Genomic DNA, 20,649 nt, shown 5'->3' with positions numbered 1-20,649 from the left:
AAATGCGTTTACAGAAATGATCACTTATTACTTGATCGAGACAGTTCATAACTATAGAAAATTTTCTTTCCCTTTTCAAAAACGCAATCGACATGAATATATATTTATTTAAATGTAATTACAATAGGCGGGTTAGACTACCCGTTAATACAATTAATAACAAATCAGGTAGAAGAACGGACGCGCATTAAGAAAGAAAGGCAAAAAAGGAAAGAAATTGAAAATTGAAGAATTGAAGGTTACAGAATCTTTTCAAGCAACTCTGCAGAATATCTCACAGTGTGTAGTAAAAAAAACGAAAGGCGGACCTATTGTACACTTCTTCGTGTAAAAACAGTGAGAATATATACAATAAAATATTTTGGCACGGCGTTTTGGTTTGGACAAAATCAATTTTGAAGATTCAGTGGGTAGATATGCAAGTCAGTGCGGCTGGACTCGCGCGTCTGACCATTGCTGGCTATTTCCACTTACGCCTCTTCGCAACCAGTGACGATGTGGTTTGATTAATACACTATTATTCAAGAATTCACCTGGCTGCTTATAAAATCCAAAGGGGAGTGGTACTTCCTATGAAAAGAGATTGAAACTATGGAATAAAACTTCTGGATACGAAGCTTCGTATCCATGAAAATCGATTTTGAAAACTCGTCATGTACACGAGCACTGGACATAGAATCGGTCCCATTTTCCAAACCGAGTTTCTCGAAAACGAAGCCTTCAGGGAAACCATTTCATTTTACACTCTCGATTTATTTTTACATAAGATATCATTCCCTTTATGGTTGTAAGAATAATTCACTGAATGCACCATATCATCCAGAATCGATGTTATTTTTAAAAAAATGAATCGACATATGAAAACATTTCATTCCAAATTTTTTATCTATTTTGTCCATAGAAATCAATCCCTTTTCGATTGTTACGCGTCGTCCTGTCCAATAAACGGTGTTTTTTTTATTCCGTTTGTTCTTCTGGGAAATCAAGCCCACCGTGTATTGTTTTTACCAACAACGTTCCATCGATATTATCGACAACTTATAATATCGATTTAAGAGTGCTTGTGGATATGCCCATCGTCAAACACACTTCTAGTACAGAGAGCCCGATATCCGAAGCATGACGGGGGTGGTTTTCGAAGTTATCCGATACTCCCACGCGCAGCCTTATGAACCTAATTGCCCGACCCGTTCTCGCGAGGGCGATAGTTGGAGTACACTCTCAAAAGGTCGAATCCCTTGTCGATAGTGCCAAACAACGTAACTTCGGACACTCGTCCGGTCCTTGTTCTCCCGTAAATTAAGCGAAGGCATCGCCGACGCATAATGACTTTACCTTTAATTGCTGGTTGCAGTGACGCGCGAAAGTTCCCCGACACTTATGAGTTTAGCTGTTCACCGGTAGAGGAAGAGCAAGATAAACCTTAAATAATGTAAAACTACAGTAATATACCATTAGAGATTTAAAAACGTCTGGACAATATTCCTGCTAGTAGAAATCATACAAAATATTAAATGCGACACTAAACTACGAAATATATCGGAAAACGTGAAACAGTTCCGTGGTCGTTCGCGTGAACTACCACCTGGCTTTTTACATTGAAATTATTTTGCATCGAATCTGCGTAAAAAATAGAAAACGATTTAGATTTCCAGAATGTCAGAAATAGAACTGAGAGTGGCACAATAGTAGGCATGCGAGTATCTGGAATTTACGAACTGAGCTGAACTCGGTTCGATTGCTCGAGCCGAATCGAGCGTTTGAATTTCCCGAGCTGCTTGAAATTGCCGAACTGTTTAAAAAAAATTTTTAAAACCGACTTCAAAGGTGCGCTAAAAAGAATGAAATAATTTTTTGTAAGTCGGTGCGATATTAGAGACAAAATTAAATCGGCTTGACGCGTGATGTTCCACGAAATATTTGCGCGCTCTAATTCCCGGGCGTTAGTGTGCTAATCGACTTTAATTGATAAAGCTTTAGAAATTGATATAATTTTGTTTCTATTTTGGCACCCACTTAAAAAAAATATTTTAATTCTTTTAGCGCACCTTTGAAGTCGGATTCTTTTACTTTTTTTAAAGTTTATTATTTTTTAATTTTTAGTTACTTTCGTCTGAAGTCGGTTGAACAACATTTATCATTGAGAGCCTCCTCCTTTTTTTGAAGTCGGTTAAAAATGCGAGCTACTTGAAAAACTCAAACGGTTCGAATATTCGTAAGATTTCGAATTACTCGAATATATTCAAACAGATCTCTAACTTTACTCGTAACTATTCGAATTGCTCGACTTACTCGAATATTTATTAATATCAAATACTAACCCAGCTGTACAAGACGTTAGTAACTCAAAGTAATTCGAGTAATCCGAAAAATTTCGAGCTGTAAATATAACTCCAAGTAACTCAAAGTGTTACTCATCTTTCCGAACAGTTCGTGGATCTCAAGCAGCTCGGAAAATTCAAACGCTCGCCTCGGCTCGACCGACCGATCAATGCTCCGACTCGAAATTCAAGTATCCACTCGAATAAATCGAGTACTCGCGCAGCCCTACAAAATAGATTAAGAAAACCTTTTAGAAACCTTATCTGAATAATTCTGAGGCTACAAATTCGCAGGGGTGGTAGAACACGGGTAACACAGTGCGGATGGAAAGTTTCGAATACGAAGAAACATTTCAGGAAACGTTGTGTTATTTATAGATTATGCCAAGCGCGTCTCACGGTCGACGCGTTAACACGTTAATCAATAGTGTCGCTGATAGAACTGATTAAGGGCTGAAGTTTCTCTGGGTGCGGCAGGGTGTTCAAACGTGTAACGTTTCGTGTAAGGATGTACCTGGCAGGGTACAGCTTCCGGCTGACTTTTAAGTTCGAACGATACACTCGTTGCACCCCTATAACTTAGCGTGCACCGAAATTTACGCTACTCTGGCAGGTTTATTTATCGGGCGTTGGGAGCCAGGCGCGGTACACAAGTCGGGGTTTATGACTTCTTCTCCGCTGTAGGAGCCGTTCGGATTGCCGAAGGAAACGTATACCTCCGGCACTCGGTGCTTCCGCGTTGCAACACGTGCAATGATCGTAAATGCACGCTCTTACAAACGTTTGAGGCATGCATACAGAGTCGATCCCCTCGACACATTGACACATATTCGATCTGCATGCACCCCGACGCTGATCTATGCGCGAATTTGATCGCGGGAACACCTTCGACGCTGGCGCCTTACCGTTGGATCGCTGAGCTTTCGTGCACAGATTGCGTCATGTTGCTCCTGCAGACCTTTTGCTATTCCTGCGTTATTCGCACATTTTTGTTTGGCCCTTGGAAGTAGTTGCAAAATGTAGGTACGCTATCGACGTTGTGTACGGGTCGTCAAGTAAAACGGTGTTCCAATGGAATGTGAATGAAATCTTATGAGTACTTGCAGTATATTTTAGTGATTTAGTTGAGTAGTGTGATGACCCACTAAATTTTCGCGCTGTATTCTCTCAAGTCTCCCTCGTAAACCACTCCGCAACTCCACTGAAATCACTCACCCCTTTAGGTGGATTTTAGGCGTTTTGACGGGAAAGGGGTTTAAATGACTCGGTGAGTCGTAATGATGGGGTGAGACGAGGTCTCGAATTAAGATGTTTTGGGACGAGGGACTTGTTTGAATTTAGATATTAGGGAGGATTTCGCGACTCATAGGGCGAATAGTCGAGGGAGTTTTGTAACTGACCATCTTGAAATGGGGACCGCTAAGGTACATTGCCAAGGCGGTCAGTGATTGGGGAATAAAAGGGGTAAGACCTGAGTTGAGGGATTTTAGTGGAGCTGCGGAGTGGTTTATGAGGGAGATTTGAGATAATACAGCGCGAAAATTTAGTGGGTCATCACAGTAGTACGCTTAAGGGGTTAGACCACCTTGACCAGGTCAAGAAAAATCGCATTTTTGCGAATTTATTTCTAAGTGACAAAACAACTTTTATCGATAAAAATTGTTCAATGAAGATAGAGACATCTTTTAATAATATGTACAATTTTTTCTTCAAATATTAAAACCATTCCGAAAACATTAAATGCGCCCTTCTCGACACCACGTTTTCCGAAACGGCTACCTCCATCGATTTTATAATAATTTGTAACAACGAGTCTAGGAACTGATATGACAGAAATCAGCAATTCAGCTCAGCAAATACACGGGGAGTGTAAAGAGGAGGTGTGAAGGAAGCCCACAAAAGAGCCAGTAATGTAAACTTCCAGCAAGGTATTTCACACTGCGGAAGCACGTTTTTAATTTTCATTTCAACGGAACGTGGAATAGCTTTGTACCTTTCGAATAAAAAATCTCAACCTCAGTAGGTATTTTATTCAGAGAGCCTTAAACTGTTCCTCGCGAATGACAATCGCTATTCATCTTGCGCGGAGGGAGGATCGAAACGGAGCTCCCAGCAACGACAAAAGATCAGGACAGAATCGCGCGGATTTATAAACCGTGAATACTAATTAGTAGTCATGGCTCATCCGGGATGGAAATTCTCACGTTTGACGCGGATTAAACAGGCGACATCTGCGCGTTCTAATTAAAGTATCAAAGCGCTCGGGGAAATGATTAACCTTATATTTCACTGGTCCAACTGCGACTGGTTAAACGATCGAACACCAAAAACACGCTTTGATGCTGTTGGTTTAGAAACACCATTTATCTTCGCTGCACCGTGCGGGAGCAGTTGCATTCGCTTGATGCACATCACACGGTGGTGGCGACGCACATAAGATATCAAAGTGAATTGACACAGCTTTGGTCGACGTGCAGCTAAAATTGTTAAACGCGTTCAACCACGTGCTTGTATAAACACCGAAATATATTTACATTGCACAATAAGTTCCACTTTGAATCTCTGCATTCCCGAGACACGAAGTGCTATGCACGAAATGCAATGCTATCAAACCAGAACTGCACAAAGTTGTTTGCTTAATTTCGTTGCATGTCCCTATATCCTTAGACACTATTTCATTGCGTTCCATACAAAACGTGTACTCTGCGATATCTGCACAGTGTGCAATTAACGACGTACAACGATTGAAAATATTCTAAGACTTTCAGACGAATGGAGTAGGTGGTCTAAATATGGGCTAGCACTTTTATTTCAGGATTTTTGTCACACCTGTTGAAGATTTTTATGATGCGACACGTGAATCTATAGGAGTGTTAAATTTATTTACTTTATGATATGGAGTTGAAATAAGCTGAACAAAAGTAATGTTTATTTCAAATTCTATATTTAAATTAACAGTAGAAATATTCGTTAACCAAACAAATGCAAGTTGTTGTCTGTTTCTCACAGCTCCTTTTATTTCTCAGTCGTGCTATTACACCTTTTCTGATAGAGTGAAACACCCACTAGGACCACAGTTGTGCTAATTGAATTACACTGTAATTTAATTACGAAATTTAATTAGATTGTATTTCAATTATATAAATCAAACTTTTCAATTAATTCAATTTATCATTACTGTAATCATGCCTGTAATTGAATGATAAAGTAATTGAAATACAATGTAATTAAATTACAGCTCACAACTCTGAAGAAGTGATATAAATAATTATACTTATCTTTCATGTCTATCACAGTTGTAATTCAATTACGTAATTTAATTACATTGTATTTAAATTACATAGTAATTCAATTACGTTGTAACTCAATTACATAATTCAAACTTTTCAATTAATTCAATTCCTAATTACTGTAATTGTGCATGTAATTAAAATACAATGTAATTAAATTACAGCTCAAAACACTGAAGACGTGAGAAAGAAGTGAAAAAAAAATGTAACAAAGGAGTTTATTTCTCTTTATATGTTATAAATTTATAAATAATACCATATTCAGCACTCATAATATTTTTTTCTGTTCGAAACCTTTACCTATATATTTCATTCCCACCTCTTATTACCCCGCAATTTGGTTACCTCTTAATTCGTAATTCTAATTCAATTGTACTTTGCATGGGAACTTCAATTGTAACTACGAATTGCGATGTAATTTAATTGAATATGAGATCTGAATTACGAATTACAATGTAATTGAATACGATGTAATTTAAATATTTTGTAATTATAATTCATGGAGTACTTCAATTGTAATTCTGCACAACTCTGACTATGACCCAATACTTCAACTAGCCCATATTTAGAACCTACCCTATATTTGAACCACTTCCTCTACTTACATCTTAATCCAAATACCAAATGCACTTTGAAATTAATTGAATATTTCCAGTGTGTGTGTTTTCTAATGTAATCATTTGGAATTATCGTGATAAGAAGATAACTTTTCCTACTATAGACTTAGGAATATTTATTTACAGCATGGTGTTATGGATTATCGCTCCAGAATGTTTAAATTTTAGTTGAATTTACGCGACCCCTCGAAGAGAATCCCCAAGACCCTTATCAGAATGACCTGTCGTGTCTCTAAAAGTTTCTCACGACCAAATACAATACTCGCGATCTAGTTGGGCCAAAAACTTTTGGCAAATAATGCAAACAAATTTCAGTTGGAATAATTGAGGCATTTTCTTATTAGAGCTTCTGGGAACTCGATATCGCGCAAGTATAATTTTATTAACAAATTTCCAGCGAAATATTGGAAGGAAATTCTACCTAGTTGAATATATAGCAAACTAAAGGAACAAATATAAAATCCAATATCAACTCCCGAGTAACTTTTGGAATAATTATAAACGCCAGTAAATTGCCAGCAGAAAAAGACGACGAAGCTCTTCGGCGGTCGCAATGTCACATTCGTCAGTTCATTACGGCTGCCGCGTCAGTGTGTTTGCATTGAGCGGTGGGCACGCGTACGAGGAGATAATTGAACGCGCGCAAAAATAGCTGGTGACGCGGTGCGACACGGGAAATCAATTTCCAAGGTGCGCATCTACAATTCAAGAACTTCCTGCGATGAGTGCAACGCTTGTAAATGCACTCTGACACGAGGGCTGGGCGTGAATGGCAACTCGCGTCACGTGCTCCGCACGCACCCACGCGCCAGCCCCTCCGCCCACGCACACGCGTGCCAGGCGTGTTTAAATGCCACGCGTAGTGTCAGCCCCGCCAGCGGCGAATAAATCATTACCCGTGAAAAATGTCAGCCGACCCGCGCGACGCCGGAGCGGCCCTCTTGTCGCGGAGTCGCGGAACTTCTGAATGGAAAGTCGAGCCGGATGCAACTGTTACCGCGGCGTGTTATTGGACATTTTCGAAATCATTTTTCACGCCCGCGGCCGAACAAAGACCGAGACGAGGATAAATCCTTCGGCATAGGGACCGGCGATTCGGCGGAACGATGAAAAATCGATGAACTTTCTAATTAGTTTACCCGACCGGCCACGGTGAATCATCGATCTAATCGCCTTTAATTGCGGATACCTGTTTGCCGCGACAAACTTTACCACGAACGCGCGAGTATCGCTGGAGGCCTCGACAGGCGATTACACCTTGCTCGTGGGAAAGATTGAGGGTCGGCATTATTTATCGGGCTGTCGAAAAATCGTTTGGGTAGTGTTGAAGTTAGGGTGGGGTCACTCCGGACCAAATTGATCGCCCTTTTCATTCCCTGACTGCGATTTTCATGAAACTGAAATATGATGTAGTCCGCACGAAAGTAGGGGAGGTTTAAGTCATCATTTTGCTGGTTTCGAATTTGTTTATAAAATACAGGCTGTTGTAGAATGCAATTTTTACCTGGGTTTTGGTCTTCCAAATTTAATCACGAATATACTTCTAGGGAGGGTTCAGGGGGGATATTCTTTGTTTTTTTTTTAAGAAACTAGCGATTCGAATAATCTGAAATTTGGACCATGTTTTTATGCATCTTTGAGGAAGTTACAGTTTTTTTTTTATTAATTTTTAATAGTAAATATAGAAGTTATGCATGATCGACCATCACGCCGCCGTTGTCCACTGGTGTGCACTATATTTCTGTAACCACTGAACCGATAACCTTCAAATTTGGCCTGTATGTCCAACAAACATTACTTTATACTTTGATCAACCAGGATACCGATACTTCTTTTATTACATAAGAAAATTGGCGCAAAATTATATAGCAAAAGTTAAAGTTTCAGACCTTTCAATTTGAAAACTTTCCACACTGCTCAACAAATTTTTGTATTTGTTTCTGGCTCATCAAATTATGGCTACATATGTATACAGTGTAACGCCGGTTCATTTTTCTGTTTTAGATTAACAGGAAGATGAATATTATGCACACCAGCGAACGATGAATTTTGCGCGGCGTCTTGGTCGATCATGTATAACTCCTATATTTGATATTAAAAATTAGTAAAAAAAAACTATTGCTTCTTCAAAGATGCATCAAAATATGGTCCAAATTTCAGATAAATCAAATCACTAGTTTCGTAAAAATAATCCTCAATTTTGCTGTGTTTTTAGCACAAAGAATAGAATCCCCCCTTGAACAAGTGTGTATTCTTCGATCGGTTTGGCGTAGGATAATCCTTTGAAAAGAATAGTAGCCTCGAAATAACGATATATTATTATTATTACGATTAATCGTCTTTATTACTCAAAGAAGAAGAAACTTGAGTATTTGCAGCTAGCATAATCATTGAGAGTAAAGTGAAACTAAAATAGAAACAACAACAAACAAACATGACAAATGTTAAAAATAAATTAAAGTAAAATTAATCTTAAAGCATAACGCTAAACGCGAGAATAATCGAGAAAGTTTTGACCGGTATAAGTTTAAGTTCAAATAAAAGTAAAAATATTTGTGTCAATTGTAGGAATGAAGCGTTTTTCACTATGAACCACATAACCATCGTGAAGGTCTATTTCAATTCTCTTTCGTAATTTTTATCAATTGTGCGTTCAGATTCTATAATTACCAGCTGAAGAACTTTGAAGTAGTAACTAATATAAGCAACATATAATTTCTGCCCGCTGATATCGCGATGGTAACCAGACATCCGCCTTCTTTACTTAAATCTCTAATTGCAACTAAATTTATGATGCAGACGAAGTTGCTTCGCTACACTGAGCAGGTACACCAAGTTTCGTATGGTTAAAAGGTATTGTTGCTTTACGGTTCGGAGGAATCCAAAGCTTAATTAGGATTCCCTGCTCACTGGCAATTAATGCATCATGAGCTCGAATTCCAGACATTACAGTAGAATTCTTTAAGGGGGCAGAATTATTGGGCTGGTTTCCTTTAATTAGGGGCCGTTGGTCTGACATTAAGACGTTGCACGACAATTCTTTGAGATGACAGAATTAGTGGAGTGCTTGCCTTTAATTAGCAGCCTTCGGTCTGACCATAAGGCATTGCAGAACAATTCTTCGGAGTCACGGAATTATGGAAATGGTTTCTTTGAATTAGGAACCTTTGGTCTGATCTTATCTAAAAATGGCAAATTCTCGACAGACATAAATATAATACACCACACTAGATATCGTTTAAAAGTTCAGTTATAATACAAATGTACTTGATCGCTCCTTCGCGAAGGTGGATATTTATTATTCTGTCGGTAGACGCGATATTAACGCTAATTATCATCCTTGCACGGTTTAAATCCGCTAAAACGATTGAGCAGTTAGCGGGATTAAAACCAGATTATTCAGCTGCTGGGTATCGACGTGTACGAGGTAAAGTGGAATAATGTAGAATCTAAAATGGTGAGCGCCATTGTGTCTGACCTAGAGCAGACACATACTCAGGTATGTAAATTGCGCGTCACGACACGTGCCATTAATGGCTGATTGCCTTTCTTTCTCTTCCAGCCTTTCACACAAATAGCCAAGCTAAAGCTTTCGTCGAAAAAATCGACGCACTCGCAAACGCTTTAGACGGGGCACGGACCAACTAGCGTAAATAAGAACAAAAAATATTTCGTACCCCAGTTTCATCGTACCGGAGACGGTCCGCCACTCTATAGCCGCGCAAACCGCGCAGATTTTAATGGAAAACTTGAAATTCTTCGAAAATTATTCAGGCCTCTTCATAATAATGCATAAATATCGAAGAGAAAATAATTCACGATCCATTAGGTAGAAGTGGAACTATAAAGAACACAGAATTGAAGACTCCTCGTAGAAAACACTGTAAATGCCAAAAATTAAATTCTACACTATAGTATTGCCATTTGCACGTAGAACATTTTCCGATAAAAAATTTAATTTTTTGAATTTTGGCGCTTACAGTGTTTTCTACAAGGACTCTTCAATTGTGTTTAATGCCCAAGTATTATGCCACAATGTACCTAATTTTATTTCCTTTCACATTCCCACAACTTCCTTCCACTTTGGTTCTGCGCTTTACACGAATCACTAAAATCTTCATAATATTAGTTACAACCTCAATTATGCATTTAATTGATTATTGTATAAAAATATCATTCTGTCTCTGTTGGTTAAATGTTCGCCGTTCTCGTACACAACGCACAACCAAGAAACTGGCAAACGAAGGTACAGAAGCTAAAGAACAAGGAATTCGAAGCATAGAAGCAATCAAATTCACATTTTGCGGGGCAAATGAGGGTAGAGGAGAGAAAGAAAGACCATTTACAGAAAAAGGGTTAATCTGAAGAAGTAGCGTCACGTGCTAAGGTTTCGCCGTGAAACAGCACGAATAGCTCGGCGAGCACGAACGGAGAAGCACCCTCCCCCGAACGAGGGAAAAGAAAAGGTCACACGCGAGCTGACGCTTGAACATCGTTTTAATTGCACCGTTACAACTTTGACATTTTACGCGCTCAGCTCCCAGCGGCGTTGCATAAAAATATCGAAGCAACGGCAGCCCGGCGATGTGTACGCGTTTCTATGCACGCGGCAATTCCACGGGACCCATTTGCCGCACGTTTTTACAATCCCGTGGCACAACAACGACGCACAAGCGTTTTCGGTTGGGGGCCGAAGCACGCCACCGCTTGGTCCCGAAAGATTTACACGCGCACCAACGAGTCCAACCCCCCCCGAGCGCGGACGTGGCCCGTCTAAGCGACTGGTTTGGGCCAACCTAGAAAGGCGGTGCACTCACCATTACGTAGTGGATGCGACGTCCCTCATGCTTCGACGCCCGATAAAAGCATTCCTTCCCAGCTGGACGGCGCCTCCGCTGAATTCGCGACAGCCTGCACTTTGCACCGATTCATAGTCGACGCACTTCCCCTCAATTCCCACTCACTCCCCGCATCGATCACGATCCTTACGGCTGTCAATTAACCCGAGGAACCGCTCGTCGCCGCAAGAAACGTGCTCCCGCAATGATCCTGGGTGGATGCTACGATCTACGCTCCTCCGGGACGCTCGATGATTCGCGCGCACTCGTTTGCTCACTCCGATCGATCTCCCTGGATCCCACGGATATCGACACGGTACCAGCGAACGCACTCGACACTTTGGTCCAGTTTACATGGAGACCAAAAACCGCGGTGTATTGACGCGCGTACACGGAGACACGACCGCGGCTATTAGTCAGCTGTGAGAAGGTGGTCGCGGCGTTGACTCGCGCGGCACGCTTCCCTGTCGCGTCTGCTTGAACATGGTCGAGGGCACAGGCCAACGGTGGAACATCCGTGACGCGGCGGTGCAGTTCCGTGGCACTTTCGCATCGGACCCTTGGACCAGAATCGAAACGTGACTCGGTCGGAGGCAGGAGCAATGTGACGGTGTCACGCGAAATCGGGGTTGCTGGGGCGAACGGGGTGCGACGCACGCGAATCTCCAGCGGCAGTTGACGCGACACTAGAGAAAATCGGAGCCCGCTTGCCGCCACCGGACGCCGGATGCCGCGGACGCTTGCGCCCTTCGACGCCGTCTCCACGAGCCGCGAGATTCCGCGTAATCGGCGTAACGCGCCAGTCTATTCCACGACGATTTCACAGGCGGATGTACCGCTCCTCGTCGAGTAATATCAACCCCTTTCGGGGCACAGTGCTTCTCTCCACACTCCTTTCCAGCCAGCCAAGGTGACGTCGACCGCCGCTGGACGGGGTGCTTTCACCTCGGTTTTATAGTCTAGCACGTGGCTCAAGCAATGAGGCTTTTAGAGTAATGCAGGGTGGTTTGGATAATTTTAGGGTTTTTGTGGGGTAGTGGAATGTTTGATTAGTTTCACAGCGATTGAGGCGGGGGATATTAGTCTCGACTTAGATTCATGCATTCTGAGAAGTATGCAATGCGAAATGTACGTTTTAATTAGTCTGTAAGGGGAAAATTCCTGTTGGTACGGGTTAAAAGAGAGGTTTATAGTTACTGTTTGCCACGTGGGAAAACGAGAGTCTGTGTAATTCATGGAGGTCATCGCGAAGGGGTTAAAGGGGGAATCCTGTTTTATGGGCTAATAACATAGCAAAATTTAGGATTTTTTTTTAAGAAACTAATATTTCGATTCGTCCGAAATTTGGACCATATTTTGATGCATCTTTAAGGAAGAAATAGTTTTTTTTTATTCATTTCTAATAATAAATAGAGGAGTTATTTATCACGCCGCGCAAAACTCGTCGTCCGCTGGGGTGCATGATATTTACCTTCCAGGTAATCTGAAAGAGAAAAATGAACCGGCGTTTACTTTTTACATATGTAGCTTCAATTTGACGACCTAGAATACCGCTAAGTTCTATACTTCTTTTGTTACATAAGAAAATTGGCGTAAAATTGGATTGCAAAAATTAAAGGCTCAGACCTTTCAGTTTGAAAACACTCCACACTGCTCAATATTTTTTTTTGTTTTTTGCTGGTTCATCAATTTCAAGCTACATATATATAAAATAAAACACCGTCTCATTTTTCTCTTTCTGATTACATGGTAGATAATTATCATGCATACCAACGGCCGGCGATTTTTGCGCGACGTGATGGCCGATTATGCATAACTACTATATTTATGGTTAAAAATTAATAAAAAAAAAACTGCAGCTTCCTCAAATATGCATCAAAACATGGTCCAAATCTCAGATGAATCGAAACGCTGGTTTCTTACAAAAAAATCCCAATTTTTGCTATGTTTTTAGTCCAAAGTATAGGCTCTTCAAGCAATTCCAGAGCGGTAATAATTATTATTATTTAGGAAAATATTGACGGCTTTGAATATTTAAGGAACGTGGAAACAAATATTCTGTTTCATAAAGCTTTCCTCTCCACGGATATTTCCTTGCATCATTAAAAGCAACGAAGGTACTTAACATTCTAATATTACGTGACACAGTCTGTATAACAGGTGTTTTTCTTTCCACCTGACACGTTGCACTTTGAGCATACTACACGACCTTCGCGTCTTCCTTGAGAATGCTAAATATTCCTGTGTAAGTTCCCGCGTAATCTGTGTTTCTCATCAAACTACGACAGTCGTCTGCTTCTTAATGCAGTGGCCCTCTAAACAGAATAAATTCATCATCCAAAGTCACGAAGATCTTTAGACTCTAATAACTTCCAGATTGAAACTTGTCTATGAATTTTCAGCAAATTATTAATCTAAATCAAAGGATGAACAGCGCTAATAATTCTGAACAGCCTGTGTCTTCGTTTAACGAGGAAAGATCCCCAACCCGAAAATTCAAAAAATTCTGAAACTTTGCGAATAAGTAGGGGATTTCCTCCTGATTACAATGAAATTTTGGTTTGCTGCCGAAATTCACTCGAAGGGGGTAAAATTAACCCCTGAAAATTCGGCTATTTTCCGATGTTGTCTTATAACTCGCGAACTGTAAGAGATAGAATAAAAGTTTCAAGTCAAAAGTTACTTCTTTTAATTAAATCTATCATTTGGCGAAGAAATTATTTTACAGTTCACGAGTTATAACACAAAATCTGAAAATATCCGAATTTTCGAGGATCAATTACACCCCCATAGAGTGAATTTTGGCAGCAAACAAAAATTGCGGTATAATCAGGAGGAAATTCCCTACATATTCACAGAGTTACAGAATTCTTTTGAATTTCCAGGTTCGGGATGTTCCCTTGTAAGTGAAACGAGGGCTGCCTTATTTGCTACTCGTACTACTTATCTTCAAAGAAGAAAATAATTTTTTGAAGACACCCTCCTGTATGATATTATATAAAATATGCTTAGTAAACCACCTCGAGCTGACCTCGATATAAGACTGGCTGGAACGAAGCAACACCCTATCAAATAAATCATTACCCTCCACGCCTTCCAGGGGAAGAAAGATCAAATCGGCTGGCTTCCCCGCGTCGAAAATTACGGAGGAAACGTTCCGATGGGTCGGAAGCATCGTCCCGTCGGGGACCAGTCTTCGGTAGCAGGTTAGATGAATTTTTAAGTAGCCCTGTTTGAAGCAAACGTTTCTGTAGACACCGATGGGATTCGCAAAGTAGTATAATCGCGGGATTATGGTTAAGGCAGGCTCCTGGTAACGAGCAAGGGTTAGTCGGGTCGAGCTCAGCATGGATACACATAATGGAATCGTAATGGTATCGCGCTGATCGATGATAATTCTACATCGTTCGATGGAAAGCTTGCGGTCTGCGAAGTATAATGAGCACACGAGAAACAGTAAGCTTCTGTGATTAACAAGCTTGGCACGGTATTGCTTTCGATGCGATGGTAATTTTGCCTCTGATCGCTCGAAATCGCATAGCCCGCAGGATAATCCCCCTGCAGTGAGAACTATTTCCGCTTTGTATACCGATTATCCTGCGATACAATGGCGATCGTTATACAGCCGTAATTCGAAGAACGAATTAGCGCGAAAGTTGATGAGCGGAAAATCATGTCTCGCGACTGCAAATTACACCGCCCATGGTGTACGTAGCCTATTATGTCCAGGCAGCTTCAATAATCCACAGACAATAACCAATGACCAAGTATTATTCTTGCGTCTGCTTTGCTTCCCTGTCGCAGCACTGTCGGTTGTGCATCTATGTGCGATCCATGATCTGGTTGCAATAAATGATAGTGAAGAACAGAGAGGATGTTTGCATGCATTATTGTAATACTGTTGGTCGATAGCAAAGAGTAATTCGAGATGGCATAAATTACAATTCGTTTTGCAGATAACGATTTTATCTTTCGATAGCGTTACGATGTTGTGGAAACTATAAATCATTGTGTCACTAAACGAGTACTCATTTACACGTTTCGTTTGAAAATTCGTGACGTTGGGGAAAATCCGAAATTTTACACTCTTCTTATACATGTAAGTAGACACCTGCTCTGTCCTTTTACGACGAAGTTCCATTTTCGGGAGCATTTTAATAATTTTGGTGGTAATTAATTACAAAAGGGCAGTCCTCGTCGATTTCAATGACCTTGAAATATGTTCTCCAAGTTAACATTCTGCACAACTTTTTAAGTTAGCTAAATCATTTAACACAAACCAACTAGCGATCACAGTTTTTTGCGAATATCTCGTAAACTAAAGCCGAGCGACGGTAACATGTATAGGAAAAATTTATTCAGAATCATAACCCTGATATATTCCAAGGTGATCAAAACCAGTGGGGACTGCCCTTTTGTAAGTATTTATCATTTTGTTGAATTAGCTACTTGTTCGATGAAATGAATCTGTGAGAGTATTGTTTGAACAGTTTCTGGTGTCTATAGCTTCAAATGTTCATTAAACTAAGTGGCAGAAGGTAATTGATAACTGAGAAACGTGAAGAAAATTACCTATACGGGCAATTATTTTAATTAAACGAACGAATTAGCTGATTTTGAAATTCAGTCGAAAAGGGACAACACTTCATGTGCACTAACCTAATATTATACAAACCCAACAATGAAGCAATTATTACTTCTCGTTGGCATGCTAAATCTGTCCCTTTAATCGAACGTAGTCCGTGTAATATTTTCAACACGCGTACAATACGACTATTTTCAAATGCAGAGCAAAAAACCATTCGCATCCTATATCTCGGGCACTTGGTTTTCGTAACATAATTCCCCGTTAACGGGAACGTAACAGTAGCGGACTGAAATATTTACCAACTGACATGATTTTATATCGCGCCTGCCGCGTTCATTTCGCTGTTTATTCGGCGTTCTCGGGCACCGACGCGCTCGCCACACACCGTCCGCACAAAATCGCGTTTTTCATTCGAATATTGCGCCCAGTCGGAAGAAACAATTGGCAATAGGTCGAAATAAAACGAAAATTAAATGCCCCCGCCGCCGCAACAATGCGCCCGACCGTGGCGGCGGATTATGCTCGGAATCGAATCGCATCGACTCTGTCATCGATTGGCAGCGCGATTTACGTTCCACGGTTATATCATTAGCCCGGCATAGAGACGATTACGGCCGCTTCGAATTGCCGACCATAAAACGAACTTCTGCTTTAATCCGACATAACGTCACGGGCCGTTGAACAGAACTGGGCTGTCATCATTCTCTGAATGAGGGATAGAGTTCGTTTGATTATCGCACGAGAATAAGTTTGCCAACGGTGCACACTAACGCGGACATTGTTTCCCTCAACTTCGGAGCATTATTTAGTATTATAATATCGGTGGGGCATTATTCGGGATTGTGAAGGAAATTTTCTGGTGCAGAAGTAATAAGATGATGGCTGACAAGGGGTTAATTATTTTAGTTAAGTGTCACACACCGTGTGACATTGATTATGTTATTCGTGATGTATATTTTTCATGGCTAAGCTCTGAGAGGCAGCTATCTTTTTATTTGTACTGAGAGATTAGTTTTGGGGGTGCGAAGGGCTTCGAAAACTCATCATTATTTTATAGCTAACGAGTTTTGTCTTGATAAAGTTTAGATATATTAGATAATTTTACGAATAATCGAATGAAGGAAGAGAGAGAGGATGTAAACGGGCCAAAGGGCTTAGTTTGTTAAGACCAGAATTTTTGCGTTCTAGATTTAAGTACACGTATCTATTATTAGCTATAAATGAAGCTATACGACATGGCAGGCCTTTATTCCTTATACTCGATGCAAAATGATATCTATTATGCCAAGAGAAAATACTTTAAATCAGTTACCTGGCACTGAAAATAATTAAATCAATTTTTCAATTTATATGATTCTCATTTTCAAAGTATTCTATACTTTCGAACAATTTAAGAATTGCAAACGCTTCAACGAAATTTCAAATAACGCGTAATATAACTATCTTTTTCTTAAGACTTCTTTTTCTGCAATTCCGAACAAGAAAGCTATTAAAGTAGAACTTGAAATTTCATTCAAGGAACCAATAGCTCTCCATATAATACGTAAGAAGAATTTTAATAAGACCCATTTCAACGAATCTCGCTTGATCAATATATGTTCCCCGGTTTCCGTAAAAAGGGACTAGGAACTAAAATATAAATGATAAATTCATCACATCCATCGAGGCGGTTCAGCCGGAGCTTAGCTGAGGTCACGACGGAAAGTTACTTTAAATATTAGACGTTACTATCCTTCTGCCTCTCGCAGGCCCTCTGCAAAGTTTATTACGAGCTGTAATCCCTTTTCCTTTTTACGACGGGGTTCATCTAACAGAGAACGATGACGCCGTTTAAGCCGACAAAGCTCCATATCGCACAACGGTTTTAAACGGGAAATTAGCTTTCTTAACGATTCGCTGTTTAACAAAGCAGCCGGCGTACGGGCGGCCGTACAAAATCCCCAGAATGAAACAATTACGCGGTGACGTAACGCCGGCTCACTAACTGGCTACGAGCCGCGTACTAGCGGGCGATTTCTAGAAATACGGGCTTGTAAAGTAATAAACGAGAACAATGGTCAGTTGGATGACGTATTTGCTTTATTCGTTCGCATCAATTCCAGGAACGTTTAACTACAGCAAGCAAGAGCAGCGATAAAACGCAGCAGAAACAGGCTTATGTACACGTATCTACATACTTAGCCACCTCCGTCGTCAATTACAATGAACAAGTTCGTAGACTGCCATTGTCGTGCTTCGTAATTGAACCAGTGCTAATATAAAAATACCAGCTACTTCGCTTTCTACCTTCTATTAAAGGTAGACACCACCTACCCTGAGGTATCATCCGCTCAATTAAAAGCTATCCAACTACAAACGCTAATTCACGCCGAGTCTCTTGGAAGACTATCCAGGTGCTACATAGGCTAGGTGGTTGAGAAGAAAGATCGAGTCTACCGCGACATTCCCAGCAGCAATCTCACAAAAGGTCCGCTCAGTCGCGGCTATTGATTGACCTTGGTCCCCGTAGCCTTCCTCGCGGACCGTGGCACGTTCTGGGGACTTTATAACACGTTCGCGAGTCGCGCGACCAGAAATAGGGGCCACCTTCCTCTTGGCCGTACTCCAAGGTCCTTGATCACAGATCGCAACGCAGGTACAAAAGCCAGCATTCCAGAATCATCCCTCCAGCCCCCTGGTTGCCTCGCGCGAGCTAGCAGTCCGGTGGGTATTCCGGCATATGGTCCTTGATCTCCTCAATTACCTCGACGATGCGCGTCTGATACGCCTTCACGGCAGCGCACTGGCTGAGGACCAGCTCCGATCGTTGGTCACCGTACATAACGTGTTCCAGCTGGTCGGTGGAGCCCACAAAGTATCGCTCCACGGCCTGCTTGGTGAGCAGCATGATCTGCAGGTTCGAGACAGAGTAGGCCAGCGCGATGGGCCGAAACACCTCGCAGCTCTCGACGAATTCCCTGCGGGGTAGGCACTCGTTGACGTCGAGGCCTGCCTTGGCCAGCTCCAGTCGCATCGTATCGCAGTAGACGTCGACGAAGGTGTCGAAGCATCGGCTTCTGGTGGCGCGATCGGTGATCAAGCAGATGCTAGTCATGAAGTCGATCGCTGGCGGGCAGTACCTTAGGAACTGGAAGTCGATCAGGTAGCAACCGATCGGTTTACCAGCCGCGTCATCCTTGAACATCATATTGTTGGCCCATGTGTCCCGGTGGACCACAACGTTCCTGAACTTATCCGACTGGCCCAGCAGTCTGGGCAGCTTCAGGATCCATCTAGCGATCCGAGCTTTCACCTCGGTCTTCTCCTGCTCGCTCATGCTCTCGACGAGATCCACGATCGTGGCGGCGCCTGTGACACACGACTTCAGATATTTCTCCGCGGGCACGTCATGCTCGACGAAGGCCACCTCCACCAGCAGGTGCCCGTAGAGGTCCAGGATCGTTTGGCCGGTGCTGCGGCGCAGCTTCTCGTCCAGGATGAGGGATCTCGAGTGCAGGAGGCAGAGCGCCTTCACCGCCCAGATACAGTGGTCCTCGTCGAGGGCCACGTATTTGTCGGGCATCTCGTAGCCCTCGTGCGTAGCGTTCTCCAGAACGAGCACGGTGTTGCTCTTGCCGAAATAGAAGTCGGGTGCCCACTTGTGCCCGCTCCCCTTGCCCATGTTCGGCACCATCTCGCTGTAAACGATCATCTCCTTGTCGAACGTGTTGAAACGCATGAGGAACTCGTACTGCGGGCTGGACATCTGCGGCGGTGTTTTCGCGAAGAATATCAGATCCCGGGTGCACTCGCCGATCCTCACCGTCACCGTGAGCGTGTAGTACTGGCCCATGTAGCCATTCGTCTCGTCTAAACTGTCCAAACTCCAGCGTAAAACGCGAAATCTATTCGAGCGAAGTTTCCTCTCGGCGATCTTATTGATGTCGGAATCGGTGAGCAGCGGCGGCCGTTTATCGGTCACGGGGGTGCACTGCGACTTGGAGTCGGTGAAACAGTAGCCGGGATCGGCGCTAGTGATCGTCGCCATACTGAGATCGTCTAGCTCGGCTCTGCCTGGCGAAATGCGAAATTTATATACGAACCTGTTCGCGCGTGCTGCTGTCAGCCGGCGCGTCGTAAATAAGCATTCCGTTGTGTGCTCGGTAGCGGGGCGCTGGAGTGATTTTTCGGCAAATATCCGCCTACCGTTGCCCCGAAATGGCAGACCGACTGTCAGTGACGCGATGACGGTGGCCGAGGGGCAGGCGGGGGCGAGGCACGGATCGAGCAAACGCAAGTAAACGATCCAATGGAGCATTGCTTCGACAAACATCCCGGTTGCATAGTAATTTATACATCCCGTAAATCTGTCGGATATACTTTCTAGATGTGATGAGAAAACGAAGCGCGTGATTTACGCCGCTCTGCGGGGCGAGGGGGGAAAAAAGAACGGAGCCGCGCGATAGGGCGCACGCGCGCACCGGGATTTACTGGCGGTGCCGAGGGCAAGCAGGACGATCGACTCCGGAAAAATGCGGCAGCCGAGTGCCCCGAAGTTTTGCGGTCGAGAAGTGGTGCTGCCCGGCCAAACCGCCCGAGATATTCGGCCCCGAACTTTTCCCGACGTCGATTGTTTGATTTAGGAACGACCACTTGATTTCCCTGGGAAACCGGCACCAAGTTTCGCTCAGATAAGGTGCCGCTTGTGTAACCACGAGACCGCCGCCGCGGCTCGCGACGAATGCCTCGACGTTTCCGCAAACAAATGCGAAAATACTCGACTGGGGCAATGAAGCGGTGATCCGATGTTTGAGAACGTGCCGCGGAAGAAAGTGAATCCGGCGCGATGTTGCCTATCTTTGCGAAGCGTAGCGCCGAGCCGGAGCGGCTCGGTATGAGGAATTCGGGACCCTTTTCCTTGAACGCTTCGCTTCTCGTGCGAGTGAAGTCGACGAGTTGATTTCGAGGGACTTGGAATAATTGGGATGAACGAAGCAGATGAAATGGAGAATGAAG

General features: G+C 42.6%; 2 protein-coding genes across 2 annotated transcripts in view; both read right to left on the bottom strand.

Annotated features, from left to right (window-relative positions):
- Positions 1 to 11,193, bottom strand: part of Sol1 — a 696,665-nt gene extending 685,472 nt beyond the window's left edge. The window contains exon 1 of the mRNA XM_076822532.1: positions 11,046 to 11,193. Within this exon, the coding sequence (XP_076678647.1) occupies positions 11,046 to 11,048 (3 nt within the window). The 5' untranslated portion in view covers positions 11,049 to 11,193. The remainder of the gene's footprint in view (positions 1 to 11,045) is intronic.
- A 6,985-nt stretch (positions 11,194 to 18,178) lies between these two features.
- LOC143373668 (uncharacterized) lies at positions 18,179 to 19,712 on the bottom strand. Its single transcript, XM_076821125.1, has one exon. It carries the CDS (start codon positions 19,679 to 19,681, stop codon positions 18,347 to 18,349), a length of 1,335 nt encoding a protein of 444 aa, XP_076677240.1. The 5' UTR covers positions 19,682 to 19,712; the 3' UTR covers positions 18,179 to 18,346.
- Between the last annotated feature and the right edge of the window lie 937 nt (positions 19,713 to 20,649).

This window comes from Andrena cerasifolii, chromosome 10 (genome assembly GCF_050908995.1).
Source record: "Andrena cerasifolii isolate SP2316 chromosome 10, iyAndCera1_principal, whole genome shotgun sequence".
NCBI classification, from domain to species: Eukaryota; Metazoa; Arthropoda; class Insecta; order Hymenoptera; family Andrenidae; genus Andrena; species Andrena cerasifolii.
Note: the sequence above shows the minus strand (reverse complement) of the source record. Positions and strands in the feature narration are given on the sequence as shown.

What these genes read in the sequence shown, in the direction of transcription:
- LOC143373668 (XM_076821125.1), bottom strand. Translation starts at nt 19,681, where the DNA reads ATGGCGACGATCACTAGCGCCGATCCCGGCTACTGTTTCACCGACTCC.